General features: G+C 35.6%; 1 protein-coding gene and 1 long non-coding RNA gene across 6 annotated transcripts; one reads left to right on the forward strand and one right to left on the reverse strand.

The window, feature by feature from the left end:
* Nucleotides 1-2,153: 2,153 nt before the first annotated feature.
* LOC125492213 (uncharacterized) lies at nucleotides 2,154-2,731 on the forward strand. The gene is made up of 2 exons (XR_007268654.1): nucleotides 2,154-2,371; nucleotides 2,457-2,731. It is a non-coding gene; the product is annotated as an uncharacterized LOC125492213 (long non-coding RNA).
* An 868-nt stretch (nucleotides 2,732-3,599) lies between these two features.
* On the reverse strand, nucleotides 3,600-20,761 carry LOC104901640 (hypothetical protein). Of its 5 annotated transcripts, none has more exons than XR_007268653.2 (8): nucleotides 20,179-20,761; nucleotides 16,983-17,076; nucleotides 8,430-8,548; nucleotides 8,234-8,341; nucleotides 5,039-5,131; nucleotides 4,881-4,935; nucleotides 4,633-4,737; nucleotides 3,600-3,861 (listed from the first exon to the last, which is right to left on the reverse strand). XR_007268653.2 is itself a non-coding variant. In XM_010689232.4 (7 exons), the coding sequence occupies exons 1-6, from the start codon at nucleotides 20,491-20,493 to the stop codon at nucleotides 4,894-4,896; spliced, it is 771 nt and encodes a 256-aa protein (XP_010687534.1). In that variant the 5' UTR covers nucleotides 20,494-20,761; the 3' UTR covers nucleotides 4,487-4,737; nucleotides 4,881-4,893. The 5 variants fall into 5 exon arrangements, 3 of the variants coding, with proteins under 3 accessions (XP_010687534.1, XP_010687533.1, XP_048490175.1); XR_791225.4 differs by having other exon boundaries at nucleotides 4,876-4,935; nucleotides 20,179-20,759; XM_010689232.4 differs by lacking the exon at nucleotides 3,600-3,861 and having other exon boundaries at nucleotides 4,487-4,737.
* Nucleotides 20,762-21,155: the final 394 nt, after the last annotated feature.

A 21,155-nucleotide genomic window follows, 5' to 3' on the forward strand; every position in this document is an offset into this window, starting at 1 on the left:
TAGTTGGTTTGGTTTTAAGTTAACGTTGACGTTGTTGGTTGACTTTTGAAGTTGACTTTGTTATTAATTAAATTTCAATTCTAAACTTAGTTATTATGTTTTCCGCTGCGAAGTTCTGAATAAGTCGATACATTATCACACTGGCGATAATGCTTTGATGATTCTCTAAGTTTTATATCAAAAGATATTTTGAAAAGAGAAATGTATCGGGGTGTTACATGCATGTGCTCTATAGTGAAATATCACCCTCTGTCAAAAGGTGGAAAACTGAGATGGATATGCCAGTAGATACTCAGATGACATGGTATAAAGTAACAATTATTAATCCATATATGCAACTTTATAGCTTAATTTCACTATACATTTTCCATTTATCATTAATAAGTTGTGATAAAATCTTGTGTTTTAATAGACTACATTCAAGCCACCATTAGGAACAAATCCGGTCATTGTAGATCTTAGTAGCATTGGCAAAGGAGAAGATTGGGTGAACGGGATGAGCATCGTAAGGTATTGGCCAAGCTATGTAGCCGATGAAGATGGGTGCAGCCTTGATCCATGTGACTACCGTGGTGAATATCAGGGTCGTCTCATTCAATCTCGGGACACTGTTCTAATCTAAGATATTAGACCCTTAATAAAAACAAAAAAAAATACAATTATAATATTTAATTTTTATTTCTAAAATTTTGGGTTAAACAAAAAACTTACTAAGAAACTAGCAGCAATTGCAATATGGAAACAAAAGAATTAGAGGAAATTTTCAAAAGGAATTAATGAGATAAATTGAAAGCATGACTTGGTCATAAATAGTACATACAAAGCAAAAGTTAATGTGAATACGTCAATCATAAAAAGATGGAATGTCAAAGATATTAACTAAACTAAAAAAAATGTCTAATAAATATCAGTTTTCACGGACCCCAAGGCCCCTAATTCACTGAAGAAAGAGAAGTACTTTTATATGATATAGGAATGGTAAAAAAAAGTTGGAGAGTATTTATTATCTGTAGAACCAAAAAAAGCTTGGACGTCAAATTTTGGGCCCTCTGTTTCGAGGGGCCCTGTGCTATTGGGCTGTTTGCACAGCCTGATAGTCGGCCTTGGTGAATATGATAACACCAAATGTGTTACCAATTGCGGGAAGCCTATACAAACTGAGTATCATGTACCTAGAGCTGTCAATTCAGTTACTCGAATCGGGTTCAGGTCGGGTTATCTTAGGTTTCAGGTCATGTTCGGTCAGGTCGTGTCAGGTCATTAAATCAAACAGGTCGGGTGCAGGTCGTGAACGATCATAATTCGGTCAAGTCTGTCTCAATTCATTTCTTCTTTCGGGTTCGGTCAGGTTCGGCGCGGTCAATTTCGGGACAGGTCATCTTTCATGATTATGTGGTGTCGGGTCGGGTTTATAGCAGGTTTGTAGCAAGTGCTTTCAGGTTCAGATCATGCATGGGTCGGATACTTATCAGGTGAGGATAATAGCGGTTTGGGTCAGGTTCGAGTCGGGTTCGGGTTGGTAGTTATCGGGTTATATCACACTTGGTTTCAGGTCACTTTCGGTTCGCTTCGAGTACGGAACAGGTCATGAATTTTGTGTGGCGTTGCTTCATCTAGTTATATGCCTTTTTATAGTAGTATTAGTTTATGATTTATGTTACTATGTCGTCAAATCAATGACAAGTCGAGTTATCAAAAATCAACAATTCCGGTAAAATCGGGTAACATGTAGAACCAAGTCAAGTAAAATAATGTACTGGGTCACAACAGGTCTAATAAAATCAGGTAACGGATCGCAACAGGTCGGGTTAATGACAAGTTACGTCGAGTTATAATCAGTTTCAGGTCCTAATCAGGTAAGGGTCGAATCGGGTTCATATCGTTGTCAAGTCGGGTCATTTCAGTTATCGGTCTTTTTTGGGTGGGTATCGGTTCGGGTTCAGGTCATATAGTATCGGGTCAAGAGCAGATATCAGTTATTATCAGGTCGGGTACAGGCCGGGTTTCAGGTGACCTGTTTTGTCAAAGTTTCAGGTGCAAGTCAGTTACAGGTCATTACAGGTTCAGGTCGGGTTATCAGATCAGGTCATTTTTTGACAGCTCTACATGTACCGCGATCTTTTCTAAGGAACGAAGTGAATACTCTTGTTTTGTTTGAGGAATTTGGGGGAACCCAACTCAAGTAAAATTTAAGACCATTCGAGTAGAAGGAGCTTGTGCAAATGGTTATGAAGGAAGTGCATTAGAGTTGTCATGTGAAGGAAGCTCAATTTCTGCTATTAAATTTGCCAGTCTCTGTAATCCTCAAGTTGGTTATGGCTCTTTTGAGAAAGGATCTTATGACATTGATGCTCAACACATCCTCACTAAGGTACTATATTTTTATGTTTATTTAACAATTGAATGATTTGTCAATCTGAGTTTTTATTATTACTTTGATTTTATTATTTTTGTAGGCTTGTGTTGGTCAAGAGACTAGTTTAGTGGATATTTCTGAGAAGACATTTGGTGCGGCTTTGAATTGTGAAGATAAAATCAAGAGACTTGCTGTGGAGATTGCTTGTTAATAATTTATGTAATGAGTTTTTACATATAGGAGTTTTTTTATACAAATAATTAATAGCATCAGGTAGATATACTTCTTCGTAATAATGGTTAGTTAGCAGTAATTCAGAATTATATTTTACTTTTAGCATAAATACAAGGAATAAATTGAGAAAGTTTCGCTTTTCTTCTGCGTGTTCATATTGCTTGCCTTTCGTTTTGCTAAAATTTGGCTAGATTGTTCTCTAAGTAAACCAAAAGACCTATGATTTTGTGTTATAATTCTCATATGATTTTACTTGCTTCAAGTTGTTCCAATAAAATGCAATCACACAATTCCGAATAACAACTTATGTGAATAATTTGCCTTAAATTTGTAAATCATCCTACTTAGCCAGACACTTCGCTATACGAGACATAAATTCTCATAAGTTTTTACTATCGTCTAATTCGAATTTCGATTACACTATGTGGTAATTCTTAATAGAACAATTAATTCATTGCAATGGGGCTGTGCTTTTAGAAATATCACTTCTATACATCATGTTACAAACTATTAGTTGTGTCTCAAGTCTTCTTGCTATTCACAATCACACATGAAACATGAGTTTAATGAAGAAAGTATTTCATTTTCAAGTGCAATCTAACTGTTCACTTATTTTCGATTTTTGCCAATTTTTACAACATTGTTTCTTCCTTTTCTCTATATTGTACTTTTTCCACCATGTCTTAATGGATTTTAGAATCATGACACCTGACCCTAGTGTGGTACTTAATTTGTCTAATTCTTATGTAGCACTTGTGTCTTGTAGTTAACAAGCTATGCACATTTGCCTTCCACATATACACAATCGAGTTGGAAGAGCTCCATCATTGTTTCAAGACTTGTCTTGATCAAGATTCATACTGAATTTTTTTCAACCAAACCCACATCATGAACTATGAAATAATGACAGAATTTTATGAAGATATGTTAAGTTGATCGTTTGTCAATGTCAATTCACTGTGAGAAGTAATCTGAGCTACTTCCTTGCGTCTTTCCTCTTGTGCAAAGATTAGGTAAGCATGGGCAACATTAGGAAGTGGCTGAGACATAAGGATATTGCCTCTTACAATTAAAAAACAATGATGAACTGAATTATTCTTTGCTCTTGTTCTCTAGTGTGTATTTTTTACAAGTGCACTTGTGACAAGTATAATAAGGTAATGGCTTTGCATCATTAATCTCATCCCAAATTGTCTGTAATTATGTATAGATTCAGAAACACTGGCATTGCCTTGAGTTGCTTCAACAAGTTTCTGTTCCAGTCGATACACCTGAGCCATAGAAGAATATCCAAATCTTTCATCTAGGTCCCAACATTTGTGTTTCAGTTGAATGAATTAATTTCTTTACAAACTAGAGCTGGGGAGTATTCATATACAATTAGAGAAGGAAGACTGAAAAAACTATCATAACAAGCATAACAAACTGCTCTAACTAACTTCTAACAAATAACTCTAACTATCCTAACATGCATGTTTCTTGTGTGTCCTTTTCCTGTACATTAAAAGTATATTTTTGACTGGTTGATGTATATGTATATCATTACCAGGGAGTCTATGGTCTTAACTGCTAACGGTGTTAGTAATCATGCGCTCACACACACTTTCTTTGTAGTGCAACATACGGTGTTGGCATCATCCTCAAACAGAAAGAAGAAGAAAACAAAACAAAAAATAAGGAATTGAAAATGATCCACAAGAAATGATTTTGCACAATCCTCAAGAGTATATGTTTCGTGCAAATTAAACGAAACAGGTTAAACTGTTTCGTGTATAGATTGACCAAAGGTTGTTGGTCACTATTACCAATGAGTCCATTTGAACTTTCAATGTGTTCTTGACGTGGTTATAATTTATAAATAAGCGTAATTTGCAAGTAAAACATATGTACATGATCTGGGCTATTGAAAAAGATCCTCTTTGAAATTTGCAAGTCTACAAAGTTCCTCTTTCTGGGCTATTGAAAAAGATCTGGTATAGTACTCAGAATACACAACATAAAATACTCGGCAGAATAAACATCACAGAGTAATCTTTCCTTACCTCCTCCCTTCTCCCATGAATCATTACTGTCAATATGAAAAAATCTTCGAGTTTGCACCTTCTTCTGTACAGCAAGTTCCAAGCTATTGTCTACAGGCCAAGATTCTGGAGGACACAAACCATTCGTCAATGAGTAGATAGTTAACTTCTACTCAAAGTACATAGTAAAGCTCATTTCAATTATCTATCGTTTTTGAGGGAAGAAAAACACATTTCCAAATTCAGATTTCAGACTATACTCACCTCACCTCAATCTACAGGTTATGCTTGAGATTGCTGTTCCTCTATCAGTTTTTGAACTCTCTGAGGGAACAAGCATACAGAATAACCAATTTAAGCAAATAAGAATTATGCCAACAAAATTAAACTTGAACGGGAAAAAATGAAAAGTTAGCACATAACTTACCTTGATAGAAGTTCCAACTTCTTCTAGTTTTTGTAGAAGTCCCAACTCACCAGGTGCAATAACATCATGTTTAATAGATTTTGGAGGAGACATCTGAAACCAGTTCCATAAACAAAGTTTTAATCTTGGAACATAAAGAAGGGTGGGAAATTCAAGAAAACACGAAAGTAGCTAGAACATCATAAGGGAAAAGGTGCTATATAAATAGATTTTCCATGGATTTTTCTTCCAAGTAAAAAATTTTACTGCTTCAATTTTCACTGAAAAATCTAATGAATTAAACCATTCCGAAGGCTTGCCAGGGCCCAAATAAGGTTTCATCACAAAAAGGAAAAAGAAAGGCTTGCCAAGAACACGGATATAACTGTAAAATCTACCTCCTATCCTGGGATAGCTAGCAGCCTAGCATCATGATTTTTACATTTGTGGAGGAGTCGTCCAGTTCCAACATCTTTTGGAACAATAAAAAAGAAGCATTTCTGCATAATACATGATAAGGTTGAATAACGGTGATGGACGGGGAAAAGTATTATGGGAAAAGTACCATAAAGTTTCCATAAAATTTTTCTCTAAAACTAAAGATATTCTGCCTCAATCCTCACCTCAAAATTCCAAAAACTAAACCATCCCCTATACGATTAAACTAGTGGCTAAGGCCTAAGCTTTGTCACATAAAGGGAAGAAAAAAGTTTGCTCAGTGAGAACATGGACGCAATGCTGCAAATACATATATGTGCGAAAAAATTGCACACCTGAACATAAAGCTTCAAGGCAAATAGTCATAGAACCATTTGAAGGAACCGACTATCCCCTATTCGGTCATTCTTCGGTTATGTGATAATCAAAGTTGGATATAGTATCTAGCTCAATCATGGATTCAAGAGTCTACTGAGGAAAATGTTGACACAACATGAAAATAAAAAACAAAAGAGAAACTTTTTACAAAAATTATCATATAAATTTTTAAATTTGAAATATATACATGTAAAGAATAAGAAACAGTATTTTAACATACAAAAGAACTTGAAAAAAGAAAACTGAACAAAAGAGAGAATTTGGAAACAATAAGCCCCTTAAGGCCCCGTTCTTTTGGACTAGGAGAAATTGAACTGAACTTAATTAAATTGCGAGAAAATGAACTGCAAGAAAGCTGAACATGAAAGAGTGTCTCAACTGAACTAAACTGGGAGAGACTGAACTGAAAATAAGTCCAAAAGAACAAGGCCTTAACCTTCAAACCAATAGCATGCCCCTTTTTCATTATCTGGCACTTGAAGCATCAATTTTGGAACAAGAGCAAAGACCTGAGATATTCCAACACCCTCTATTTCCAAGTGGTTTGTAATTACAAACTTTTACCTACTTTTACCTACTTTGACCTTCCATGTGTATATAAGTTTACCAAAAACTAATGAAGTAACATCATATATCAATATGCCTATAAGCATATTGGTGTTACGCGTCCTGATGTGTAATCAAACCAAGTTCCTCATGTTTACCTGTGATATCATGACCTGAACACACTAAAAATTAGAGAAGTGCTTCACAATGTCGCCTATAAACAACTACAAGGATCGTAAGTCCTAAAGTCCACACTTTTTTCTCATGGATTGCTACAAAGTTTTCAGATACAGGGAGTGCCAATGTACATCCAAATCTCAGAAAAAATAGTTTCTTCAGCTCGCCAAACAAGCTGAAGGAAGGGGGGGGTCTTTTAGAGCTAATAGGAGTCAAGTCCATCTTAAAATGTGATTGTTATTATGTGGATATGGATAAAGGCATACAGCATAACCGTATGCTGAGACCAAGCGTTACAAGTCAGATTTAGTAGCGATTCTTGGGATAATTTGTAAATTGGATATTGATGCTTGAAATTAAAAAGGCTTCTTACTTTTATAACCTTTCACCCAACCTCTAATCTAATTGTTTAGATGTTTACACCAAGATTAATAGAAGACATAAAGTGAAAATTTTGGGCTGGATAGTCAATCCAGCCGTTCCAGCGTTATTCACTTTTGGCCAAGCCTGAATTTTGAAGGTGATACAGGAAAGCAGTTTAGGAGGCCAAATTTTGGTTCTCCCTTTCCCTATTTTAAAGTGACCATGGAGGCCAGGGTAGTCCATTCCACTAATATTGGTAACGCAGTAAGCCAGTAACCCTCACCTCCAACGAGTAGTGAATTACGCCTGTAACTATCTCTTTCCAATTTTATGCCAACACCATCACCTTTACAGTTTACCCTCAGCCCTAGCACCACATACAGTAGACATGAGCTACTAACAGCATTACAGAGCACCGCTACTTTGATCAAGAAACAAGAATCACTCTCCTCTCTCCCCTCTCTACCTCTCTATCCTTGAATGACCACGGTTGACAAGATTATTGTCTCCTCACTCCTAAGAAGAATGGGGTCAAAGTGGTTGTAGAATTTCATTTTTAACACCATCATGAAGAAGGGTATGAACTTGGCCTCCCAGCTCCCCCCTGCCCCACCCGCTTCCTTTTGGCAAGAGCAAGGCCTCACTGCCCTTCCCAGTTACCATAGCCATTATTAGCCATGCTGAGGGCAACCTAGACTATAGCTGTCTAGCAGCCCTCAACAGCACCTAAAACAGGAAGTAAGAGAGGAAGGATAGGGAGTGACGGAGTGTGGAGTAAAAAGGAGATTCAGAGATGGGGATTTGTTGTTTGGGGTGGGTGTCTGTGATTTTGGGTTAGTGACCGTGATTATATTGCCCTAGTAACTAATTCTACAAGAAGGGTAAACAGTTGTTCCCTTTAAATGACAAATAGATTTATATGCACGCAATGCGTGCGAAGCACATAGAAAATTAAATTAATTGTGTAGAAGAACTGTGTTTGCATTTTGTTTTTTTCAAAAACCGTTGTTCAGTTTGAATGTTGTACTTTTTTTATCCAGCCTTTTTTCGTTTAATGAAGCAGGTAGTTATCCCTTTTTTTTCTTTTTTCCTTTTTCTATTTTTTGGTGTCCCTCATGTGTTGCCATATATAATAGAGATTTAGAAAACATTACCCTGTAAAATTTGTCCCTTGATTTAAACTTCATATGAACTATGAAGCATGCCTTAGAGTTCATTCTACTAAATAAGTTTTCTTTTGGGGACAACCATAGAGCACCAGAGCAAAGGCTTAACCAGCTAGCATAGTTCAAAAATCTCCTCAATTTTGCTTACCCCAGCAACTTGTGGATGACCACCCGTCATACTTGGAGCACCTTCATTTACATATATTTGTCTAGTGAAAGCTTCAGTCCTTACTTTTGAGAGGTGATTTAGAACAGCCTGGAAAGGAGGTATTAATTAGACTATTGAAAAAGAAACTAACAAGCTTAATAGCACCAGGTGCTATCTCAATTGGGACAACATTCACCTTTCGAAAGGCACTTGGATTCGTAATACCTTGAATCTTAAGATCATCACTAGGCGGTCTTCTGACACCAGCGTTCTCAATTCGAACAGAGTAAACACCAAAAAAAGACTCTAGATACCCTGATAAAATCAAGCGAAAAATAAAGAGGAGACAAAAGAATATTGATGCAGATTCACAAAAAGGGAAGAAAAGGGACCTATCTTTTGTATCACTATAAGTTGAGAAACAGCAATGTAATATTCCTTACTTGGCCCAGGTTAACAAGAAGTAAGCTAAATATAGTCATCATAAACTAATTTAAATTGAGACACCTTTGCTAACAATTGTTAAAGTTCTCATTGTTATGACAACTTATTTTAAGGACCACTACAAAATATTTCAATTCTCCAATAAGCAAGGGAGTTAAATACACAACCTGACACCTTATGGTGATAGAGAGGCTGTTTTACAGCAGACACTTGATCCAGAGTGTCTGCTGCAGTGCTGCTTAACAATAAATAAAAGCTTATCTATTGGATAGGTAGCTTTCAAACAAAAATTGTACACAAGGACTTAAGGAAAAGGAAGTTGTCTGATATGCAAGTATGTTACCCACACACGGATTAAGTGTCTACTCAGATACGGGTGTCTAAGCGTTCGACTCGGCTATTTTGTAGAAAAAAGTCAAGTTTTTAGTCTAAAATGAAGTATCCAAGTGAAGTATCGTGTTAGACACAACACGATACGACACCCTGTTTTTGAGGTAAATGAAGGTGTCAAAGTAACAAACCGCAACTATAAAACCCTTGACAAAATTGTGTTTCAGAACTAGAGCCAATTGCACCCTATCTATCACTATACCGAGTGCGGCTGCGTTGCAGAAGAGAGTAGGAAAAAACTATGTAGTAGCCTTGATGGGAGATACAGATGACAGGTGTCAGATGATAAAAGAGTAGGCCTAGCATAAAAGGAAGGATTAGGAATATCTGCCATTCCTCACTACTATTGAGTTCCTCACTAGTGTGGAGTTCCTTCAAGCGACTCACACAAACGTTATCAGTCATTTAGAACCAAGGCCTTCCTAAAAAAAGTTGGAATTTGAATAAGGCTGCAATTTTAGTATTTGCTCATAAATGTACATTAAAAATGACAAGTGAAAACTCCTGAAGAATCAAGCCATTTGTCAATGAAAAAAAACTCAAAAGTAACCAGCAGCTTAGTATGCTTGCGCAGATTCATCCTGATGTGGTTGTTCACAATTGATTTTTCTCACCAATCCTCAAGCAAAATAAATGTGCTTCATGAATAGAGAACAAACAACAGAGGGTCAACATCAAAAAGGAGGTTCCATTGTTCTCCTGAAAGTGAAAAAGGTCTCCATTACCTACCTTCTACTTATCAGAAGAAAAAAGATTGCGGACTCTTATGAGATAGCCTTCCCTAGGATTTTGTAGGATGCATCAATCTATGCTATAAAGAACTTATCTACTTTCTCACTATATATTAGGAGAACCAAGGTCTGATAGGAATTGTTAAAGCCATTTTCCTACAAAGAAGATGCTCCTATATGTGAAGCCACCAAAACCAAGTCTCTCAGGCTATTAGGTTTACAAATACTCCCCCAACTTATATCTTAGCATAAAGCAAATCCTCTTCACCTTTCCCAACCTTTTAGGCTCTTAGTTTAAACAGCCCAAATTCTTTTTTTTCTTTTTTTTTTCTTGACAGCACCAACCCATGATCTTATTGAAGAACAAAAAGTACACATAAATACCAGAGATATGAGAATGAGTCCTCCACGAAAAGATATAATCTATCATATATCTATCCCCACAGAAGGTGTTCCTCCTAGGATTATGCCCTAAAGATAACCCCAATTGTAAATGACAGGAAGACTCTGTTGGAGACGGCGGAAGTATAATATGTAAGATGATAGAAAAGCTACAAAATAATGTATGTGAAATTAGCAGAGTTGTAGCACCTACTTAATATAATGACCTAATAGAGAATGCTTAATCAATAAGCATATTATAATATGTGTAGATTATATTATGTTATTATATAACTTGATACATCATTACAATATATATAATAAATCTTCATGCTAAAATATGATACGTAATAAATATAGTTTATCCTAGGCCTTAAACTTTATTTAGTTTTTACTATTTTTAATATTGGTGTTTCCTTAACTTTCTCTTAAGCTAACATTATTACATTGCAAAATTGACTTCTCACAAATTCCCCTCTTAATTTGCAATGTTCAACATAGTCTTGATTTTTTCGAACTTTTCTTTGGTTATTGCTTTGGTAAGCATGTTTGTTGGCTGATCACTTGTATTAATAAACTCAAGCCTTATTTCTTCTTCATTGACTAAGTCACGTATAAAGTGATGTCGAATCTCGATGTGTTTACTTCTAGCATGAAACACTGGATTTTTTGTCATAGCAATTGCGGACATATTGTCGCCAAAAGATTGTTGTTGAGTTCTCTTGCTTCGTACCGAAATCTTTTAAAATTCTTCTTAACCAAACCGCTTCACATGCTGCTTCAGTGGCTGACATATATTTAGCCTGCTGAAGAAAGTGCTACAGTTTGTTGCTTCTTTGAATGCCACGATATTATCTTAGTGCCTAAACAGATTATGTAAGCTGATGTACTCTTGCGATCATCTGTAGAACCAGCCCAATCACTATCTGTATAACCAATTAATTCATCAATCTCTTCGATTCGATACCTTATGCCTATTTTCTTAGTACCTTGAAGATAACGTAAGATCCTTTTTGCAGCACCAAAATGAAGTGTGCTAGAATTATTCATAAATCTTGATACCATATTCACTGCTTGAGCTATGTCAGGCTCGTATGAGTTCAGTATAATAGAGAACCTACTAAACTTCTATATATATTACCATCGACATGTTTAGCTCCATCATCTTGACTTAATTTTTTATTCAATGCCATAGGAGTATATACAGGTTTGCAACTCTCCATAAGAAACTTTTTTAGAAGATCCATTGTATATTTTTCTTGGTTAAAGGAAATTTCCCCCTTGGTTTGCTTCACTTGGATTCCAAGAAAATACTTCATCGGTCCCAAGCCCGTCATTTCAAATTCTTGCATCATGGACTCTTTGAAATCATTAATGAGTTTCACATCATTTCCAGTATAGATAAGATCATCAACATAAAGACAAACAATGAGAAAATGTCCATCATTATTTTCTTTAATGTAGAGTGACGGTTCACTTGGACTCTTTTTGAATCCATTATTCATAAAATACTTGTCAATTCTGCTATGCTATTCCATGCTCTTGGAGCTTATTTAAGTCCATAGAGCGCTTTATGCAAACGATAAACTTTTTCTTCTTTCCACATAGACTTCTTCTAATACTCCGTTAAGAAATGCAGATTTCACATCAAGTTGATACACAAATAATTCCAGCTATGGCTAACACTGTTCTAATGGTTTCAATACGAGCTACTGGAGCAAAAGTCTCGTTGAAATCAACTCCAGGCTTTTGAGCATAGCCTTTAACAACAAGCCTTGCTTTGTGTTTTTGAATATTTCCATCTTGGTCTAATTTTGTTTCATAGAACCAATTTAAACCAATAATGTCTTTACCTTTTGGGCTACATAGAAGTTCCCATGTCTTGTTTTTCTCAATCATCGAAATCTCATCATCTATTGCTTTTATCCAAACGTGTTCTGTTGATGTTTCTTTAAATGTAGAAGGTTCAGATGCAATAAAGCGAATGTAGCCATGTTATTTTATGTGGCTAATGAGCAATCATAATCATCTACATAAGAAGGCCTCTTTCGAACTCTTCCTGGTTGATTCAAGATCGAAGAGGATGATGCTTCTCCTCTTTGTGTATTAGAAACGGGAGATCCCTGAGGACTATTTATAACATCAATTATTGTTGTTGAAAATGTGCTACATGCATTGGTAGCTTCTTCTTGCATAGGTACATTTACATGGGTTTGAAATGTTTCATCATCCCATTTCCATTTTGCCGATTCGTCGAATATAACATCTCTTGAGACTATTAGTTTTTTCGCTTCAGGATCTAAGAGATGATATCCTTTTGATTCATCACTATATCCCACAAAAAGATATTTTCTTCCTTTGAGATCAAACTTATCTTTACCTTGATCTTTATTCAAGGCATACGCAATGCATCCAAAAACTTTCAAATGGCTAACAATAGGTTTTCTACCGTTCCAAGCTTCATAAGGAGTCTTGTTACGAACTGCTTTGTTGGAGAACGGTTGAGTATGTAGATAGAGGTATTTACTGCTTAGGTAATCCTTTTTCTTCCATCATCTTCTAGCCATTTCAACAATTGTGCGATTTTTTCTTTCGGCTACACAATTGTGCTGAGGTGTTCTAGAGACAGTCAATTGTCTTTTTATACATTCATTTCTACAATGCTCCATGAAAAGCTTATATATAAATTCACCCTCTCTATCAGTTCTCAATGTTTTTATCATATATCCACTTTGTCTTTCCACTAATGCGTTAAATTGAATAAAAACATTTGAAGCATCTGACTTTTGATCGATGAAATATATCCACATCATACGGGAATAATCATCAACAAATAACAAAAAATACCTCTTGTTTTGGATCGAAGGATTTCTTGTGGGACCAAATATATCTGCATGTACTAATTCAAGAGGAGTTTTAGCTCTCCATGAGTTCTTTGGAAATGTCAAGCGATGCATTTTTCCATATATACATCCTTCACATACTTCAAGATTTCTATCAATAAGTGGTAATCCCATAACCATGTCTTTTTGTTTCAATAACTGTAATCCTTTTTGGTTTAAGTGCTCATACCGTAAATGCCATAAACTAGACTCGTCCATATCATTTACTTGCAATGCCAATTTCTTATTTTGTGGCAAGTGAATTGGAAATACTTTATTTTCAGCCATTTGTACTTTTGCTAATGTTGTACCTGATTTCTTGTCAAAGATCATGCATTCTCCATTGTCGAAATTAGTCGAGTATCCTCGTTGGACTAGCTACCCAACACTAAGAAGATTATATGCTAAATTTGGTACGTATAGAGCATCATGTATGTATTTTGTATCATTTGAATCTCTATTCACAACAATGACTCCCTTTCCTTCAACATTTGCCTTTTTACCATTACCTAAGGTGACTTGACTGGTAGCATCCATGTCCAATTTGACAAACAAATTTTTATTTCCTGTCATGTGGTTACCGCATCCACTATACAAGAACCACATATTGTCGGATTTATTTTGTGCATCCATGCACGTCAGAAACAATTGTTCATCACCTTCACCATTTGCGGTGAAATTTGCCTCATTGGTACCATTTCCATTTTGATGCCAACAATCCTTTTGAGAATGATTCCGATTACGACATTTCTTACACCTATGATAACATTCAGCTGATTGATGGCCAGACTTACCACAAATACGGCAAGTATTATTTGACCTATTTTGATAATTTTGGTATTGTCTACGACCTCTTCATTGGCTTCTTCCTCGGCCAGGACCTCTTCCGTGTTTATACCCTTTTTGGTTTCCTTCGGGTTTCTCTAAATCTCCATGATATTGTCTATTTGATGTATTTAGTTGGGATTGGAATGCTTGATCAACAGGTTGATCACTATTTGTATTTCTTTTCAATCTTTGCTCGTGTGATTCCAAGGATCCCACCAGCTCATATATTGTGAGTGATGACAAATCTTTTGACTCTTCTATTATAAATACGGCAGAATTATACTTATCGGTCATACTTCTTAATACTTTTCTAACAACTCTCTTTTCTTCCATGATGTCACCGAGACTTCTTATTTGATTAACTATCTCTGTGACTCGTGAAAAGTATACTTGGATGTTTTCTGTCTTTTCATCTCCAAGTTATCAAAATCTGTCCATAAGGTTTGCAGTCTAATTGCAACGACTTTTTCATTTCGGAGAAATTCCTTCTCTAATGTACCCCAAGCATCTTTGGATTTTCTTAATCCATATAAGCGGAGAAATATTGTTTTACTCACGGCTGCATGAATATATTGTAATGCAAGTGCATCTTTCTTCTTATTTTCCTTGTATAACTTTTGTTGTGCGTCATTAGCATTTTCAGGGAGGTCTTCATAGCCATCTTCCACGAGCTCGCATAAATCTTGAGATATATAAAAGATTTGCATTTGACTACTCCAATAGTCATAATGTTCTCCATCAAACATAGGAAGTGTTGGTTGTGAATACGAGAAAGTTGGGGTTGAATTGATCGTAGCCACATTCTAGCTCTGATACCAAATTTGTTGGAGACAGCGGAATTATAATGTGTAAAATGATAGAAAAGCTACAAAATAATGTATGTGAAATAAGCAGAGCTGCAGCACCTACTTTATATAATGACCTAATAGAGAATGCTTAATCAATAAGCATATTATAATATGTGTAGATTATATTATGTTATTATATAACTTGATACATCATTACAATATATATAATAAATCTTCATGTTAAAATATGATAGGTAATAAATATAGTTTATCCTCGGCCTTAAACTTTTTTTCGTTTTTACTATTTTTAATATTGGTGTTTCCTTAACTTTCTCTTAAGCTAAGATTATTACATTGCAAAATTAACTTCTCACAGACTCTAGATGACATATCCTGCAAAGATGAAATCTCGTCCAAGATAATGTTAAACTACATTTATCTTGGACGAATCTATCATAGTACTACGGACCAACTAGAAGAGTTAAAGCATCTTAAGCTTCTCCAATCATCAAAGAAAAGCAAAAGAGAGATATATACATTTGGGTATCTTGATACATAAGTGTAATATTGGTAATATACCTTGACATTAAAAAATTAATTTGGGTAAGCCATATGTAACATATATTAACTTTTTCGCATAACAATGGAGAATGTACTGCCAATTCTTATCTTATATCCGTTATTTTATTTCCCATATAGTTATCAATTACCTTATATATACATTAGTAATATTTTATCTTTGAATCTGGGACCTAAATAAAATCAAATGGATGGAAGAGAAGATCATCAAATTCAAACTATCTCATATAGTTGCATAGCAGCATTCGATGTAATGGATTAATCACTAACATAGGTGCACCAGCCTCACTATGCTTATTCCACACTTCACTCAGATTAACAAAAATAAGTGCACCAGTCTCACTTTTGGAATAGAAATAAAGGTCTGCAACCAACGTAGCAGCATGATTTTTATCACACCTTATGGCACCAAATCTCCGGGTTCAACAAATTAAAAATACCTCATGGGTCAGCCTTTTACATAACAGACGGCCTTGTTTTAAAATCCATGTTTAGAAACACTTGACCAAACATAGGCAGTCAATTGAATGTGCAGCCATTATTGCAATCATATTCCTAAATTCTAGAACTATTGTGGCACTGACTATTGCCATAAGACATTTCTAGGAAATTGCATACCGATGACAATTGTGTGGACCACATAAGCTAAAACACTATGTTACTCCGACACGGATACGGGTGTCGTATCCAAGTAGGGATCGGAGGATCCGACACCCTACTCCAAAAATTTGGCCGATACGGCGACACGGTCAATAAAGTGTCTTGACCAACATTCTAGACACGTCTATCATTGAAAGTGTCGGAAATAATTTTCCGATACTTTATTTTGATGAAAAAATAATTTTAAAATATCTCTTTTTCAAAATTAATATAAATTTAATTTATTAAACACTAACAGTACGTATATATAGTATACAAAAAGTGAAAAAAAAGAGTGAATTTTTAAAAAGGAGAAGAAAGAAAGAGGAAGAGAGGTCACGTGGGAAATGTAGGAGTTAAGAAAGATTTTTTTCAAAAAGAATAAAAACTCATAAGTCATCAGCTTTTTTAATTGTAAAATATATAAAAGTAAAGTTGACTGTTCAGTACTTCAGTTTACTGCTTTGCTTTACAGCTGTTCATGTACCCTCATTTATTTTATTTTTGTTGCACACAAGTCCCAAGTACTAAAGCACTACACCAGGACACTATTCATCTTCCCATCACGCCATATCTTCTCTCTCTTTTCTCCCTCTCCCTGGTTTTTCTTTTATCCCTCTCTCTGTTTCTTCTTTTAATCAGTAATGGCAGAAAATTTCCGGCGAGTTTTCCGGCAAATTTCAACTCAACTCGACCGCTATGACCGACACTTTTCAGATACGCGTATCGACACCCATTTCCAGGCGTGTCGCGCGTCGTGTCGCGCGTCGTGTCGAATCGACACGCGACACGCAAGGTAGAACAGGGTGTCGGAGTAACGTAGCTAAAACATTACTCCCTTGATCCTCCATCACCAATGTAGTCATTCTTTGGCATTCTCTGGAAAGTGTAAATTAAGGTTAATATGGGAATGCACAGATAAGTTACTAAATCTCGAAAGTGGTCTAAAATGTTGGGACAACCTAAAATAATGTGGCCTATTCATGAAGAATGAAGGGAGTACATCTATATTCTCTCGTAAAAAGAAAAAAATTAAAAAAAAAAAAAAAATATCGAACTCATCAATAAATTATAAAACTCCCCGTACCTTGTTCAATCACAATATCTGCTACTGAGGGCAACAGCACATATTTCTCCTTCTTTAACACACCAAAGCAAGGAAATGCTACTGGCCTTGTAGCCTGCACTAAGAAAAAAGGAATACATCAACATGGTCAATAGTATGACAAAATTCAATATTGTACTGAATTGATTATTATCCAGCTGATAATTCTCTCATTCTATTATTGAATTGATTCTAATCCATTTCTTCGCAGCAAGTCTCAGGGAATAAAATTTACTATAACACAGCATTTTATTACCACACATGTAAGCAGTATATTATATTCACTTCATATCATGTCAAAAATAGGAATGGAAAGAAAAAAGTTGGAGCAGCAGTAGATTATTTAAGTGCAATCAGGCAGAACAATATGGGCATCCACAAAACCAGGGATGAGACGGAAACAAGACCTCACCAGAACCAGACAGATTGGGAGAGGTTGTGCCTAACTAGTGCAAACAATAGGAAAATTAAGGTATAAGAAGATCTAGGTTTCACGGTTATCGCTGTTACAATCGTTTCTTACATAAGTGAAAAGCTCGTAAAAAACAACAACAACAACAACAACAACAAAGCCTTAGTCCCAAAATGATTTGGGGTTGGTCAACATAAATCATCATAAGAAATCGTTTTGTGACAAATGAAACAATAATAAATATAGGGAACAAAAGAGGAGAAAAAACATAAGGAACTCAAAAACCAAATGAGGTGTAAAGAGAAAACTCAAATATAGGGATGCCGAGGAACGCCTTCCTTTTGACAGCTTCTCATGAAGGTATTGTATATAGACCTACCATAGTGGTAACAAGCCTTCTCTGTCTTCATAAAGTAGCCATTTTATTCTACAAATGCTTTAATTTATAACACAGTGAAATAGTTGCATTTTTATCAGCAGGAAAATCTCAAACTAATTACTCAGTAAGTGACTCTAACGAGCACTCAACACAACTACTTCCATCTCTTTCCCTGCCCTCTCAAAGACTTAGCTAGCTTCGGAAGGCCTAGGGCAATAATATATATGTACATCACAAGCTACAGCAGTCAACGATAAGTCTCTGAATTTGCTCTTTCCAAAGCGAGCTACATACGTATAAAGAGGCAGCCAAGGAAGACTCCAAGAAGAAGCCAACATATGAATATATTGCATTGGTCAATAAATAACCAGAGCCTAGGCCCTAGAAGCTGGTGATTGGTTTGAAAAGGCGTTCGAAAAGTAGTACAAGGAGATGAAAGCATCCAAAAGCACAAAGGATGATTAGTTGAAAAAAATTATTCTCAGTGCCAAAAGTTGATTAAAACAGATCTCTCAGGCTGTTTGCTCAAAAGGAGTAATTACCTTGATGTTGCCATAAGCAGTTCAATTGAAGTTGCAAGTGATTCAACTCGACCTGAATTCATCTTTCGTAAAGGATATGATACGAGTGGGAAAGAAGCAACATGTATAAATTGCAGAAAGCCCTTTCTGGGCTTAAACACGCTCTCAGAGCATAGGACAATGGTATCAATGGCTATTTCAGGCTTCTGCAAAAATCCATCACATAAAGCCCAAGGAAGTCCTGATTCCATATGCAAATTTTTGTCATTATTTGATTTATTTAGAACAAAAACTAGTAGAAAGATTCCAAGAGTAACAAACGAGGGAATTTAAGATGATTGATCTGGGTCTTAGAATGGTATCTTTTTCCCTGTTAAAATAAATTTACGACAACAAAGCTAAAGGGAAGATTTTCACTCCTCAAGAAGAAACGTGTGGAATTTCTCAAAAGGTTGCAGCCACGCCAATAACAGCTAGTGAGAAATTGAGCGAAAATGATGGTACAGCTAAGGCAGACAAAAGTCTATACAGAAATCTTGTTGGCTCTTCATTGTATCGTATGTGACAAGTATAAGGCCAAATATTGTAGAAGCTGTAGCAACAGTGTCCAAAGTCCAAGAATGATCTCAGCTAGCTTCATTTTCCAGTAGGAAAAAGAAAAACTCCCTTTAATATCCTAAAGGCACAAAAGGGTATGATATTTGATAATGAACAATATAATGTGTTACCTAAATTAGAGGTCAATCCACACGAGCTAGCTCAAAACTTAGATTGTAATCATTTCGTTCTTCAAGAGATAATACTAGGTTGCACAGAGACGGATACAGGTACGGGGACGGAAAACGGCAAGATTTTTAAATTTTAGGAATGGTACGCATACCCATACAGGATACTTATCGTATCGAGCACGGGTACGAGTACGTTACCTAGAAGAAGTACCCGTGCTATATAGGATAATAGTCCACACTCCAATCAGGTTAGCTTCATGCGTACACACCAGAATAACACAAGCTTGATCAGTATATTACAGTGCACCTCAATTCTGTTTCTGGACCAACTTACAAGAACAAAATTTTGTACATAACTAATGGCTCTTGAAAACACCAATCCGAATGTACCTATAATATGATGTTCACAGTCAAATCTTAGTCAATTGTCATGCTTCTTTCTTAATTTAGGTAAGGAAGACCTCCTCATCTAAGTTCACTACTAAAATTTAGACTAGGTATAGTGCCAAGGTGTCTCGGTCCACCTATTAAAGGCTAGTACAGAGAAGTGCACTCCTTATGTCTTAGAGGCAAAAATGCCGAACGAGAGCACAATTTAAGACTTTGAATACCTAAGAGGCATGTGTGATATCATGGGAAGTTCAGAACATCATTATTACATAGCCAGCATACTCTTAATTATGAAAACCTCACTGCAATTGCTTTGCTAAATCACACCCAAGGGATAACTCAACACAACAAACTACTAAGTTCCATCCTCATTGATAAAGTAACCATCCCTTCAGAAATGATAATCACATAAACTACTTCAAATCATCCTAAAAAAAATTGTCGCCTTTTCCAAAATAATAAGCGATTCGTTCTTCCAAAATAACCTTACTAAGATCAAATAACGAAAGTATTAGCAACTAGTCCAGCTATAATAAACGATTCTTCTAGTCAAACTCCGATTACGAAGGGTTGAGACAACGTGACAATCATTTCCGAAGCTAGTCCATTAGATGATTAAACTAACCTTGCAAAATCTCTAACCTCCATAAAAATTAAAAAAGTAGCACATTATTATGAAAGTTTTGGCAATAATTAACCAAATAATCTAATGAACAACAAGTCATCACAAAATATAATGAACACTTACTTTATAAATAATAGCATCACGCGTGACATAAAGTTTTCGAGATTGTATATCTTTGCGCAATATGAATCTTCGAACAGGAACATATAACAACATCAAAACCCCAATTCCCCAAAATAATATCGACAGTAATGAATACAACACCCATTGTGTTGTTTGATACTTAACGAAATTCTCCTCCATTTCCTGAAACGACGCCGTGTAGATGACCGTTGTATCGTCTTCTTCTTCTATGATGTCGCCATTTTTTGAGCTCTCTTCCGATAATAATCCCTTTTCTAAACTCTCGATTTCTACTACTGAATCTCTCGTCTCCATGATTGATGGTTGAAGTCCTAAATCAAACCCTAATTGTATCACGAGAATCGTCTGTTGAGATTTTGAGAAGATATGTGATCAAGTTGAAAACTAATTAATTATCTATGATTTGAAGTTTGAATTTTGAAAGCATGATTTGATGATGATAAAAGACCGTTATGTTGTTCATATTGAATGATTTGTGCCTTGTGGAGTTGTGGTACTTTTGTGGAGTTGTGGGACACAGGATTTTCGACAAAGCTCTTTTATTTTGCAATTTTTTCTTTTTCTTTTTAGGCGTTGTTTGGTAGGAAGATTTGGATGGAAACGAAAAGTAAAAACAAATTTTTTCATATTTGGTAAAAGAAAATAAGAGGACCGGAGGGGTTTGAGTGGAAAGGAGAAGAAATGAAATGAAAAGAATACTCTTAAATCTTTGCTTTGCTCTGCTTCCAAGATCGGAGGAATTTGACAGGAAAGAAAGCTAACAAGCTTTTTACCTATGTTTTCTTTATTTTATTCCTTTCCTTTACTAATGACAACTAAACATGTGATTCCTCTTAAATCCATCAATTATACCAAACATTGAAAAGTACAACTACTTTTTTTTCTCTTCTTTTCCTTTCTTTTTCTTTTTTTCCCTTCCTTTACTAAAAAAATACCAAACAAAATGTTAAAGGTAA

Source organism: Beta vulgaris, chromosome 8, assembly GCF_026745355.1.
Source record: "Beta vulgaris subsp. vulgaris cultivar EL10 chromosome 8, EL10.2, whole genome shotgun sequence".
In the NCBI taxonomy this organism is placed as follows: domain Eukaryota; kingdom Viridiplantae; phylum Streptophyta; class Magnoliopsida; order Caryophyllales; family Amaranthaceae; genus Beta; species Beta vulgaris.